The 15,202-nt window shown below is 31.1% G+C and overlaps 1 protein-coding gene across 3 annotated transcripts in view; it reads left to right on the top strand.

Moving 5' to 3' along the window:
* Positions 1-6,682, top strand: part of LOC143067874 (sodium/potassium/calcium exchanger 4-like) — a 73,528-nt gene extending 66,846 nt beyond the window's left edge. For all 3 annotated transcript variants that reach the window (XM_076241473.1, XM_076241472.1, XM_076241471.1), the window contains 6 exons: positions 689-779; positions 1,697-1,775; positions 3,299-3,413; positions 3,811-3,923; positions 5,457-5,522; positions 6,446-6,682. In XM_076241473.1, coding sequence (XP_076097588.1) covers positions 689-779; positions 1,697-1,775; positions 3,299-3,413; positions 3,811-3,923; positions 5,457-5,522; positions 6,446-6,592 — 611 coding nt within the window. In that variant the 3' untranslated portion in view covers positions 6,593-6,682. The remainder of the gene's footprint in view (positions 1-688; positions 780-1,696; positions 1,776-3,298; positions 3,414-3,810; positions 3,924-5,456; positions 5,523-6,445) is intronic.
* The last annotated feature ends 8,520 nt before the right edge of the window (positions 6,683-15,202 follow it).

Below are 15,202 nucleotides of genomic sequence, written 5' to 3'. Positions count from 1 at the left end.
TAGTCATTTTTGTGCTATGAATTTAGCAACATCTGATTTATATGCTTGATATGCTATTACGAATTGATTTTGTGGAAATGAGGGAGAAAGATTGACTGTAAAGATATAGATTTTTATAAATTGAATTCGTTTATTTTGTTCATGATGTCCATCAAAGGAAAATAATTTGGAAATCATTTTTAGTGGAAATATATGAGTTAAAAAAAGATTCTAAAGCATGATATGACGCAAAACTGATGTTTGTGAAAATAAGGGGGACATATTCATTTTTGATAATTGAATCCGTTTATTTTGTTAATGATGTCCAGCATAGGAAAATAATTTTGGAAATTATCATTAGCGGAAATATATGAGTAAAAAGATTTTAAAGCATTATATGACGCAAAATTGTTTTTTGTGAAAATAAGGGAGAAAGATTTTTTTTTATAATTGAATCCATTTATTTGGTTAATGATGTCCAGCATAAGAAAATTATTTTGGAAATTATTATTAGCTGAAATATATGAGTAAAAGGATTTCAAAGCATGATGTAACGCATACAATTTATATCAAGATTAAATGCCAAAGAAAGCGCATCCAAACAACGTAATAAACCGTAAAAATATAGATGAATGTTATCATATTATCATAAGTAGATGTTTGGACCATGCAAAACCAAATATAATAGATAAACCTGTTTATTTTTCAGACGATGGTTATATTGTTATGACTAAATGGGCACTATCTTACCCTTTGAAGACAGTTTTGTATTATACAGTGCCAGATTGCAGAAAAGAACGGTAATTGAAATTAAAGATCTTAGAACTTTAGATCCCAGAAAATCGTCTTATCTATTGATTGTGCAATTTTGACTGTATGCATTGCAGGAGGATCTTTCTTTAGGATTGCAACCGATATCACTTCTTTTTAAAGTTGATGCGATTTCTCATTTTGTATTTGCTACCTTGATTTGTCGTTTTAATCGATTTTCGCCTTTTTGTTTTTTTCCAAGGCTTTGTCAGGTTTTTTTTTTTTTACTATGAGTTTTTATGTTCCTTTGGTACTTTTCGTCTCTCTTAGGTGAGACTTGGTCAAATTAAAAATACCGTTGCCTTAATTCAAATATACAATTAAGTGTATATGATATGGCTTTTTCAATCGCACACATCGTATTAAACGTTAATGAATGGCAATACTCAATCGGGCATAGCTGTTGGGATTACTTACTTGGGTTTCGGTTTAATACAAATAAACTCGTCATAGATAGGTCAAATGTGACACTTAAAGGATATAGAAATGTGTTTTATTTAATCATACAGATGTTTTCAACGGTAAATGATTTCATATATATTTTTTATATTTGAGAAAGCTGACAATTTCTCTTTTTTCCACTGTTGTTCAGTTAATAAATCGATGATTAAAAGTATAATAACAAATAATACCGAACTCCGAGAAAAATTCTAAACGCAAAGTCTCTAAGCAAGGGGCAAAACCAATAGCTCAAACGCATCAAACGAATGGATTACAACTGTCATATTCCTGTACGTCTTGGTACAGACAAACGTTTTTCAAATGCAAAATTTGGACTAAACTTATAATTCAAAAGCTGAATAAAAAGACCAATGTTGCTTTACTCATCTTTTTAATAATATTGTTTAACAAGTTGTAAGAGCTCTTGTAAGAATTGAAACAATAATTAATTCTTTAAATGTTTCAGATGGGAGAACTGGTTTTTGTTGACGTTTGTGATGTCAATAGTTTGGATAGCTTTGTTTTCATATATTATGGTGTGGATGGTAAGTGTTTTTTTTTTATTTTACTAACACATACTAATACCATATCAAGTAGGATGTTGAAGTTATAAGAAGGGAGATAATTTATCTATTTTCAAACAATGAAACGCATGTACAACAGGTGATGTTAAATTTATCTAACTTTCAGCTGAATTTAAATAAATCCAGCATGTTTAAACGAAGAATCTGTAACTGTAACTAATTAATATAGTATATACAACTTTTTGTTGTATTAAATATAGTAAAGATGATTCCGGCACAGTATATATATATGTAGGACTCTAAAGTGCGATGGTACTCTAAAGTGCGATGGTCACGCTAAAGTGCGATGGTCTACGCTAAAGTACGACGGTGTCTCACGCTAAAGTGCGATGGTCGTTTGTTCTCTAAAGTACGATGGTGTCTCACGCTAAAGTGCGATGGTTGTTTGTTCGGTAAAGAACGATGATGTATCACGCTAAAGTGCGATGGTCCAAATTGTAAAATTCGAAGATTAAAACATCGAGGTTTAAAAAGTCTTTTTGTAAAAGCTAATATACTAAGGTTTAACATTTGTGATAGGCTTTACAATTTACCGGTAGGCTGAAGTGATTGTTTCTAAATTAACAAGTCCGACCATGTTGTAATTGCTATTAAGGTAATTTATGTTTTGCAAAATATTATATTTCATGTAAAATGAATTTTTAACAATTTGAAGCATATTGAATTTTGGATAATTGGTGTAGATTGCTGTTCACACTACATGTAATGTTACAACCTATTTTACATTTGTCATTGAAAATTAAAAAAAAACACTCGAAAAAAATAAACATTGTGATTCAGCCGACAAAGAACACGGTTAAATTAAATCAATCACTAGTAAGTAATGGACATTTGATGTAAAAATTGTTAATCAAATATTCCTCATCTATCTTCCGGCATGTTCATTTTTAGTTTGTATAAACGACTGTTAACGTCATAATCCAACTACGTTTCTAACGTCTATACTTTTGCGGACCATCGCACTTTAGCGTATGGAAGCATCGCACTTCAGCGTATACCATCGCACTTTAGCGAAACCATCGTACTTTAGCGTCCCCATCGCACTTTAGAGTCCTACATATATATATTGTAATACATTATACGACGACATTTTATTAGATATTTTTGCAACTATACATTAACATTAAAACAACTAATAATCGACCAAAATTATTGCAAACCGGAAATATTTTGCACGCTTTAAACTATACTCGCAGTGTGTTAAATGTTCGAAAGAGGATGTCAAAATATTCACAAACAAATGCAGAAATCATGGAACATAAAGTTACTGCATGATAGTTTATACTACATTATGCCTACTGATGCAATCTAGGGGTCGCAATTCAGTTTCGATGGTTTTTTAAAATGTATATGCATGTTATAGCTTCTACTGCAGTGATATATCAATACGCGATTTTACTGAAGTCACTTAGTTTGAACAAGTCAGTAGTAAATATGTGTTATTCCTACTAATACAACAGTTTATCAATACGATCAACTTTTAGGTAACAGTTGTCGGATTCACACTTGATATACCAGATAGTGTTATGGGTATTACATTTCTAGCTGCCGGTACTAGTATACCTGATGCAATGGCTAGTGTCTTTGTAGTTAAGCAAGGCAAGTATATTCCGTAATACTAGTACGCACAGAAAATGAAAACTCACCTTTATATCCAGATTATTTCGGAAGAGAATTATCAATCAGTAATACTTCTTTATAAACATGGGGAGCAGTTCATGAAATTGTGTAATGTAGTAGGCATGTGGAAGATATGAAAATGAATGAGTCGACTCATTATACATATTCATTGCATTTTTAAATTACGACTCGAAACAAAATATTTCCAATGGATTCTTTTTAATATTAAACACATATGTAAACTTCATTTCATTTATATACTAAGGTAATCGGAAGGTTTGTTTTGAAAGCACAGAAAGACTTCTCCTTCTTCAAACAAAGCTTTTACATAATAGTCATAATTTGACCAAGAGCAAAATTGTTTCTGTTTATATAGGTATGGGAGATATGGCGATTTCCAACTGTTTAGGAAGCAACATTTTCGACATCCTTTTAGGTTTATCTTTACCTTGGTTTTTAAAAACTGGAATAGCATATTCTGGAACTACAGTAAGTATTAGATGGCAACTGTTTTTTCTTGTACGTTTATTTTTTCATTATAGTGTTATATCTAACGGCGACCAAATTGCTCGAATGTAATCTATATTATTGCATAGCAATATAATATTTCCCACAGAAAGTAACCAAAAGTTAGCGTGCAATAAATTCCAATATTGCACCACTAGTGCAATAAATCTGCAAAACTAATGACCTCATTAACTACAAAATCTTAGTTTAAACCAATTTTTACTTTCAAATATTATATTGCTATACAATAAATGGGTTATTGCATGAATATTAGGGAATATTGTCCCTCGTAGAACATAATATATTGCACTCGCAAGCTCGTGCAATATAAAATTCTGCTCGGGACAATATTCTCCAATATTCATGCAATAACCCTTTAGTATAGTAAATATATATTTTGTTATAATTTTGGCGTGCGCTGCACAATCTAAAACGTGACGTATCGTTTGAAGCATTTGATATGTTCTTTTTTATTGTACAGTCAAATGAAAAATGGTTGTTGTGTGTCTCCTAAAAATGAACGTCGAATGAAAATTAAAAAACAGTAATATTGATGTTTGCAAAGAGGATCAACTAATTGCAATTTGCTAATACCAAGAACCATATAATTCAAATGTTTTTGTGTAACGAGTCACATGTTTGAATTTAAGCAATTAAGTGTAATTAGAATCGAATTGACATTGTTTTTCATTTACCATCAAACTCATCAATTGGTAGGATATTGCTCAGTTGCAAGATTGATACAGTTATATATGGGTGAACTAAAATCTTTAATATGTGAATACATGAAAGTGTTACCTTACATGGAAACTCAAAAATCGAAAGTCGAAAACAAACTAATAACGCCATGGCTCAGAAAGAATAGACCAAAAGACAAATAATAGAACACAAAACACAACATAAAAATCGAAATATCAATGAAGTGCTTTTATGTAAACAATTTCAAAAGTTCAAATAAAGCTTTAAAATTTGCCTTAAAAATAGTTAAGCTTGTTTTTGTCCTGATGGTATGAATGAATAAGTCTTACAAACCATTTAAGACTCTAGTTATTTCAACAATTTAAACACATGCTTCTTGAAGACGTCAACAATCAATATACGAAATGTGTGTACTGATTGATGCAGTAGTCCATAATACATTTATTGGATGTTATTGACTTCTAATAAATTTTTCGTTTTTGGTTATTGTTTTGTCATGAATTAAGCCATTCGGTTTTGTTTTATTCTTTTTTGGTTCACATATTATCATAACGAGGCTATTTATAACTTATAACTGATTATATACAGTATGCTTTTTAATCATTGCTGAAGGTCGTATGATGACTTAAATACATTTCATTTCAACTGTATTGGATAGTTGTCTCATTTTCAATCATGCCACTTATCCTTAAATTATCATTATTTAGCTTATTTGATTAATTAAAGAACAGTCATCTATAGTTCTTTTACTATTTAATTGCATTATAATCTATTAATAAAAAGTTGCTTTGATTTAGTGTCATAATGTGATTTTAGGTTAAAATCAACAGTAATGGTATGCTGTATTCAATCATTTTACTTTTTATCACAGTTATTATCACAGTGAGTATTTACTTGTAAAAAGGAGGGAGAATATACCAAGGGATAATCAATAACCATTAGTCAAAAAACAAAAAATCAATATTAGTACTGCAGCCAAAAAAGAGAAAAACATACAAAGATATAATAACACTCCGTATAAAATAAAATATTGAACAAAACAAACCGCATTGAAAACCTAAGGTTAACGCGGGCGCTTCAGCAATGGGAAGCAGTCGTCTTGCTTATGGCTTGACGTTGTTATAATTTAGTGGCACTACAATCGAGGAAAACGATTATTGGATTGTTGTAATGACAAGTATTACTTATCATATGTGACAAAGATATTTCAGAATGGTCAACGAAATCAGAAATGAAAAATAATAATGATAAAACTGTATCTTAATTTTCATTAGAAAAATGCAAAGCTATTTTTTATTTTTTACTTTCAGTAAGCAATTTAATCGAAAAACAAATTACTGGAAAAATGTTCTGAAAAGAACAATAAAAATTTAATCTAAATTTATTGCTCACACATTGAATCAAAAACTGTGGTTTGGGAATGTCCGATGCGTCTAGAAGCCAAAGAATTAATCGTTTAAAGCAATCAAAACCAAACAAACCAATTAAACCAATATATACAATCTAAGACCAACTTTGCCGGGTTGCAACCATGGTTTTAGTAAATGTACATAACTAACAAGGCCCCCTGTATCCGGCTATGACTTACATATATAAACTATTTAAATAAATGTCATTTTCTTCTTAACATTAAAATAATTTGCATCCACGAAATGGTTACTGAGAGAAGTTTAAATTTAAATGCTTGTGTTTATATCTGGACCTGAGCATAGTGCCTTTATGTTTTATCTATATTTAGTTATTGTAAAATCATTGTGAATATTCATGCCTAGTTTTGTTATAAAATCATTTTTTCTCTTTTTCAGATAGGATCAATAAGTTATTCAGGCTGGCGCCTAACACGCCGTATGGGCATTATGTTTTTAGTATCTTATGCTGTTTACGTACTCTTTTCTGTAATGACAGAGTGTAATGTATTTGGTTTTGTCAATCCACCTATGTGCGGTGAATAATGGACCACATATATCACAGTTGTTATGTCAAAATCATTCCATTTCGTCATTAATCAGCAGCAATAGAATTACAAATACCACATTTGACAATCTGGTTTTCATTTTCAATTTCAAATATATGGTTCTAGTACAAAACAGTAAAATAACAAAAACGAACTCGAGGATAATTCAAAACGGAAAGTTCCTAATCAAATGGCAAAATAAAAAGCTCAATCAAATCAAACGAATTGAAAAAAACTGTCCTATTCCTGATTTGGTACAGGCATTTTCTTATTTAGAAAGTGTTGGTTTAAATCTGGTTTTATAGCTAGCTATACATCTCACTTGTATGACAGTCACATGAGAAAAACAAACAGACAGCATAGATTATAATAGGAAAAGATGTCAAAAATAGGGAAACAGCAGTAAAAATTGTGTTATAATCTTAATCACTATACAAACAAACATATATGTACTAAGAAACTCAAAAAGGCAAGTAGACTTATTTGCAAAAATGAAAGACAAGAATACAAATATTTACCATCGAGCAATAACACAATAACGAGATGTATGAGTACCTAGCCACGTCAATTATATATTAAATAGTAAGAGCAATATTCACAAAGACAAATACAGGAATACTATTACACATTGATAAGGAGATAAACAACGTCAGTACTTCGAATCTATACTTGAAGACCATCGTGTATTATTCGTACAGATGAATTTAATAATGAGTATGTAAAAGAATCAGTCAGACATTTCTGATAACTCATTCAGAGGCTTTTTCTGGAATAAAATCGAATTGTCATAATCGAATGAATTAAACATTTACCGACATATGAGTTTTATTGGATGATTTGTTTCAAACATTTTTTATAAGTTTGATATATGTCGTCTTCGTATGCCGCACTTGTTTTATTAGTTAATTTAGGGAAGGTTGGGCATTGCATTAGAAATTATTTTCTATACTCAAGTACAAATCTCTTTTTTATGCAAATCGTAGATATTGACTAAGGATACTAGTAGTTTATCCTGAATACATAATTTCCAAACCTAAATAAAATTGAACTGAAATTTTTCACAAGTTGACCTTGTATAAAGATAACAGTAGTATACCGCTGTTCAAAAGTCATAATTAGATTTTGCCGAACTAAATCCGGGTAACAAACTAAAATAAAGAATACTAATCAGTAAAAATGTAATCTACTTGGGCGCAGAATTGATTTTAAAAAAAGGTTTGGTACCATTTTTCTTTGCTATATAATGTTCATTTTCCTGATACTTTCTTATTTTTGATATAAGTCCTATAATACCCGAAGCGGATTCCTTGATGGGTCTTCCTTAGGAACGCTCAAAGCCAAATATTTGAAAGCGGTGGATTTATAAGCAGTTATAGGTACCAGGATTGTAATTTAGTATGCCAGACGCGCGTTTCGTCTACATAAGACTCATCAGTGACGCTCATATCAATGTATTTATAAAGACAAAAAAAAAATAAAGTTGAAGAGCATTGAGGATCCAAAATTCCAAAAAGTTGTGCCAAATACGGCTAAGGTAATCTATGCCTGGGATAAGAAAATCCTTAGTTTTTCGAAAAAATCTAAATTTTGTAAACAGGAAATTTATAAAAATGACCACATTATTGATATTCATGTCAACACCGAAGTGTTGACTACTGGGCTTGTGATACCCTCGGGGACGAAACGTCCACCAGCAGTGGCATCGACCCAGTGGTGTAAACAGTTATCAAAGGTACCAGGATTGTAATTTAGTACGCCAGACGCGCGTTTCGTCTACATAAGACTCATCAGTGACGCTCATTCAAAGTATTTATAAAGCCAAAAAAGTATAAAGTTGAAGAGCATTGAGGATCCAAAAATCCAAAAAGTAGTGCCAAATAATTGTTAGAGATCTAGAATTAGTTTTCAACAAACAAGATAGTTTAAAAATAGTAGGCCATGAACAATAATAGCATGGCAAAAACACTATTCTAATTGCCCTATAGGTTGTTCATACCAATACAAAATGGAATTCATTCTCAACACATTGCATATTACAACATACAAAAGGACGCATTTCTCTTGGTATCTCAGAGAAGCGACCATCTTCAACATTATTTTTCAATGTATCACTTCGTAGTTTTGTTGAACTTGAACAGAGTCGTCTGCAAAAAGTATCAAATAAATTAAAAGACCGCTCAGTTTCACTACATCTTCATTATATGTGACAGTTATATCTTGAATAATATCATTAATAAAATAGAGGAATAATAAAAGAGATAAAGGTTCGCCTTGTTTTACTCCTAACAAACTATAAACTAAAAAGGCATCAGAAAGAAGTCTACCAGATATTACTCGGAGACGCACAGACGTATAAATTGATTTAATTATGGCCACAAATTTACTGTTGACTCCATTCCGAAGTAATTTATAAATCAAAATTCTCCTGCTTAATTTGTCGAACGCTTTTTGAAAGTCAACGAAAGCGCAGTATACATTCGTTTTTTGTTGAAGAATATGTACAATTATACCATGTAAAACAAAAATAGCATCAATAGTTGAATGTCCAGGACGAAAGCCAAATTGATTGTCGATTAGTTTATCTTCGTCTTCGGACCATTCTAGTAATCGAGTAGTTAGGATAGACGTGAACAGTTTTGATAAGACGCTCACTAAAACAATGGGTCGATAGTTATTTGGATCGATCAAATTATCCACTCTTAGGAACAGCAATAACAATATAATCTGCCCAAGTATCAGGAAAAGTTCCACTTTCAAAAGTATAGTTGAAAAGTATACTTAGAATTGGAGCAAAATATATTGAACTTGCAGCAAACATTTCGCTGATAATTTGGTCATCTCCCGCGCTTTTGTTCAATTTTAGTTTTTTGATCGAATTCACAATTTCATCTTCAGTAATTTAAGAGTCTAGGATATCTATGCCTATATTTTCAAAATGTTCATTATTTATTAAGTTCAATACTTCATCACAATGATCGGGTGGATTTTCGCCAAGAATTCTTTCGAAATGTTTTAACATAACATCATTTTCAACTGTGCATCGTGTTCTTTTCGTAGGCCTAATAGTGGACCAAAATTTTAGTGGATCAGTTTTTGCAATATCACAAATTTCAACACCCATTTGCCGTTTATAGTTTACTTGGGCTTGCCATTTTATCCTGTTAAATCGATTTCTAGCATATATATATATACGATTGTCTATTAACATCAGTGGGGTGTCGAAAAAAGAAGTTTCGGACTTGGTGAAAAATATTACGCTTTGATTTACACTTTTCGTCAAACCAATCATTGTTTTTTTTTCTTTCTGTATTATCATTGTCCTCTTTAACTAGGACTAATCGACCAAAAATTTTAAAAGCACTGTCGTATAATATACGATTGATTTCCCCTACAGCTGTATTTAAATCTTTTTTAGAAGAGTTGTTGTCTACCAATGAGAACAACGCACTACGCTCTGTTTGTAAGACTTCCATGTAATCACTATTCTTATTTGAATCCCATTTGACATACTTGTGTACCTTGTGATATTTGTTCTGTGGACGATTGTTTGAGAAATTAAGTTTAAAAACTAATGGCGAAAGATCAGAGAATTAATTAAATTGCAGCAAATTAAAGTAACTTATAAGTTAATAGTCGATCGGCGATACCAGTAAGTAATCATTCATGATTCGTCCTCTACTTGTACAAAAAGTAAACTTTTCATCTGAATCGTCACTAAGTCTTCCATTGGCGACAGTAAGTCCTGTAGTAGAGCAAAGTTGAATAAGCTTACGACCAAAAGAGTTCACACATTTGTCCAATGAACATCTACTTTGAATGTTAAGGGGTTTTCTACTTGCTCAACGCTCTCGACATATTAATCTAAATTATCATCACAAAAAAAACTTCATTAAGTTCACCCACTCGACTATTCAGATCCCCACATACAAATGCTGATCCCCTCTCTTTATATTCAAGAACAATGTTTTCAATAATTCATGAAAATCGTCATTAACAATGATAAAAAAATTGCTTATTCAATTTGATAAGGACTATACCACAGTGTAAATTTCTTTCTATCGAGATATCACTACATAAAAAATGTTTACAATAAATAGCAATTTCTCCTTCATTTTTTGTACCTATATTATTGCTACGATTAATGAAAGATATATTTACAAAACCATCTATTTCGTCTATGTTATTATCATTTAACCAAGTTTCACAAATAAAAAGAAAATATAGCTATTTACTAAATTCAAAAAATCGTTGTCATTCCAGCACAAACATTTCAAGTTTTCAAAATGTTCTCTGAACGAATCCTATAGGTTTTGATATTTTCATCGCGTAGATGCTTCAGTGTTGGTAGTTTTGCTTTCCTGCGTTTTTAGATCTCTACTGGCAACTGCTCCGAAATTCCGTAATTCGAATCTTTCAAATTTTTAGCACTTTTTTCACTAGATCTCGACTGTCAAACGAAGCAAATTTTACAAGAATATGTCTAATCTGTTCACCCTTTTTGCCCAAACGGCATGCATCTGTAATATGTAACATCTGAGAATTTTCGATTTTAAGTTTTTCATGGCAAAACCCGTTGATTGTTTCAGGACAGTTTTCATCTGTAGTTTCAAGAATGTTATAGAAAATAAGATTGTTACACTGATTTCAATTGAACTTCAATCAACTCGTTTTGTAGTGAAGTAATGTCAGTGCCGAGCCCTAATTACTGAACTGATAATACCCAGTCAAACAGTTTGCTAGCAGCGTTATCGATTCAGTTTTAGAAAATTCAAATAACACTTAACAGATTTGGGGCGTGCGCAGAGTTTTTTTTAGATTTACCTTCATCAGGGACGCTCAAACACAAAAACTTAAATCCAAGTATATATATTTTTGGTGGCGTGTTTAGTATATGCGACTTTTTGTATTTCTTTGGTTCTTATAGCGTGACTCTGTACTTTAAAGATCCCGTCAGTATGATATTGTTCTATTTTATGTCATTATGATATATTTCTATTATGAATTACAAAATACGTTGAACCATAAATGTCAAAATCATTCAATCGCGTAGTGGAATTAACTATTTGTGGATTCTTATAAATTCTATATATATAACTTTTGGACTATTTTCAATCTCGGTCTATTTCTGAAATTTATTCTTACATACTTTTGATTTTTTTAACCTTATATGCTAACATTGCCTATGTAAATTTTTAAATTGTTTGTATGCACATTGAACGACAAATCTATGTGACGTATAAATTTTTCTGACGTCAGACACACAAATCAATGAAAGTTTTTGGAGATAGATGATCATAGATGTTTTTGTGTTCTGTTAATTTGTTTCTTTTAAAATTGTTATACGATGATGACTGATGTACCCATATTTTGACTATTTTATTTATTGTGTCTGTTTAGTTAACGCATCAATGTAAATATAACGGAAGTTGATGAGACTGTCATCAAAGTGAGAGGGTTAGCGCAATGAAACCAGGTTTAATCCACCATTTTCTACATTTGAAAATGCCTGTACCAAGTCAGGAATATGACAGTTCTTGTCCATTCGTTTTTTATGCGTTTTGTTATTTGATTTTGCCATGTGGTTATGGACTTTCCGAATTGATTTTCCTCTAAGTTCAGTATTTTTGTGATTTTACTTTTTCCTATACTTTTTGAGGAGCTTTGTGACCAGAAGGAAGGGCATAACTAGAATAGTAAAATCCACTTAGGGCACTTTTACCTGATAAGAATCACTAGTAAATGATTCCTTGTCTTGTACGGCCTTTGTATCTGTACAATCTTAAAAAAAGATTCAACATGACTAACACATTTATTGTTCAGTCTTTTTAACAGTTGTTTAGATCTAAATGACTGGTCCAGTCCAAAACTGATATACTGTTGGTTGGAATTGCAAATCGTAACAAATATTCTTAATTCAACAACGAAGAATGTAGGAAAGACAAGTTATGACAAACTGAGACACTGATTACTGGGTGTATGGTAACCATCGATAAGCACCAGTCCATCAGCAGCGATATTGACCTGTCATATAAAACCCATTCTACACCACTGTCTATCATTGAAAAAAAGTCAAATAACAAAAGTACTGAACTCTAAAGGAAATTCAAAACCTGCACTCTTTTGTTTTTGTTTTAGTTTATTCTCTTGGTTTGTTGTATAATTAAGGTGTATCGTACATTTCATTTTATTAACCCCCAACCCAACTCGGTTACGTTACGATGGCCTCTCTTAAGCATACGTTTTCGGGTGGAAATGTCGCACTTAAGGAATATAAATTAACAAATGTTGGTTTGGATCATTCTTTACAAGTCGATTTGTTTGGAAATATTGCATTCCTCATTTAATGTGGATCGGTCTTGCAGATTTATACACTATCCTCATTGTGCCCTCGGTGGTCGAATAGTCCTAATTATTCATCAAGTGGTCAGTAGACTGTCAAGTCTGGGATGGTGAAGTCGAACCATGCAAATGGATGGGTATGTTTGAATCCGATCTTGATTAACGATTATTGTCAGTTTTCTTGCCGAATGTTAGTTGTTCTCTCCTGCTTTCTCTTTAGATCGCCATAATTTAGTCAAGAATTATGAAAAACAACAATAGTTACCTCGTGGTGTTGGTTCTTCTAAGACAGAAAACAATACAACCAGATGTTTTAACTTCAAGAGACTTTTATTCACAGTCTGTTTTATTAAATTTGACCTCAATCTTTGAAGCATTAACCTTAAAACCGATAGGGATCTTTCTGTCTGTGATGAGACAATAAACCAAAATAATGCAATACTATTTCAAGTATTTAACTTAGCATCGTAGCCACTGTTTTCCGCAAATTTTAGTCTACCATTAGTAAGAATGACCATGACCTTTGGCATGAGGGTCATCCATTTCTTCATTCTTTAACTTTTTAAATATTTTTTTTTTATTCTAAATTAATTTTTCCTACTTTTTTCTTTACTCTTTTCATTATTTTTGTTTCTTTTATTTTGCACTTTATGCCTATTATTCTGTTAACCCTATTCAGAACCTCTGACTTTGTGATCTAAACATCAATACGAATATTCCTCTCATATCTGACCAAACATCCAAGAAATGTTTCAGTCATAATTGCAATATATAACTGCTTCAGAAACAACTCTTCTTATGCAAAATTTCAATTATTATTAGTTACCTGGACCTTGACCTTTGAAGTAGTGAACTCGAAATCAATAGGGGTATTCCTTTTTTATGGTTACAATCCAATGTAAAGAAAAGGCAACAAACATAAACGATGGACTGACTGATGGATAGATGGACTGGTCAAAACTGACCAATTATAAGAGAAATAAGTTCTGACACCAGATTGTAAAATAAAAATCAGAGATTTATTAGTTTGCATAACATTTAAAATACAATGTCACAATATAAACAATAAAATGATATTGACAATGAAAAATAGTCTAAATAACCACAATATTAACAAGAAACAACTATCACAGAATCTAGTAACAGTTAAAATATGTTATGTCACAAGAACTTCACATACCATTGTAGTAGCAATTCTGATAATGTTCATGTTCTATCCTTGTGACATTTGAAGACAAGAATTATACCTTTGTGATTGATATATAAAAATATGCCCTAATTTTGAAGTCAACCTTAACAAATGACATGGTAAAGAACAGAAATCCCTAAAACAAATATCATCCACAAAAGTATAATTTTACCTCAATCAGCAAAATTGGAATCTGCAAAACAAAAAAAGACACAAAAAGCCAGAATAAATGACTTCCTTGTTTTCTCATATACATATGAAAATACTCAGAAATTAATTATTTATCCTTTTGATGACATAACTAACATCATTGTCATTCTTGTTATAAACATATTACCAAAAGAGAGATAACAAGATCAGGAAAAACATAACAAAAGTATTTTACAATGAAAAAAGCATTACAGCACTTGGATATTACTGTAATCCTATATGTTAATATAACATAATCTACTTTATAATTCTATAAATGATAATAATAAGATCAACTGAAAGCATTAAGTCATTTGGTACCACAAATCATTAAAATACCAAGAAAGAGTTTAACAACCAGGGTTATGATTTACAGTTAACATAAATCTATTGTCCTTTAATGCCTTCAAATAAAATGACAATTGATATTCCTTAACTAATTCAACAAATTCAGTTTCAAAACATGGCTATACTGTCTTTTTAAATGTTTCATTGAATTTATGTTGCTTATTTCTCAGGAAATACTTTTTTTAATATTTCCATTCCTGGATTAACCAAAAGTTGGTATCAATCCCTCAGCCGAAATTCCCACACCTAGCACTTATGTCATTCATTATCCAACTCAAAACCTATTGTCACAAAGTGAAAAGTTGGAAACAATGCATATCTTTCTTTTAATATAAACTGAGTCATTTTTAATGTTTAAATGTTCAATGACAACTTCCAGCGCTTGACCAATTCAATAGCTTCTGAAATCTTATTTTGTCTTCAGAATTTTTAAAAATATATTTATAATGTGTAAAATTATTTTTTAACTTTTTTTAAAACTAACCGATGGAAAAAGGATGACCTTATTAAAAGCTGTGTTATATAAAACTAGAGGCTCTAAAG

This window comes from Mytilus galloprovincialis, chromosome 3 (assembly GCF_965363235.1).
Source record: "Mytilus galloprovincialis chromosome 3, xbMytGall1.hap1.1, whole genome shotgun sequence".
Lineage (NCBI taxonomy): Eukaryota > Metazoa > Mollusca > Bivalvia > Mytilida > Mytilidae > Mytilus > Mytilus galloprovincialis.
Note: the sequence above shows the minus strand (reverse complement) of the source record. Positions and strands in the feature narration are given on the sequence as shown.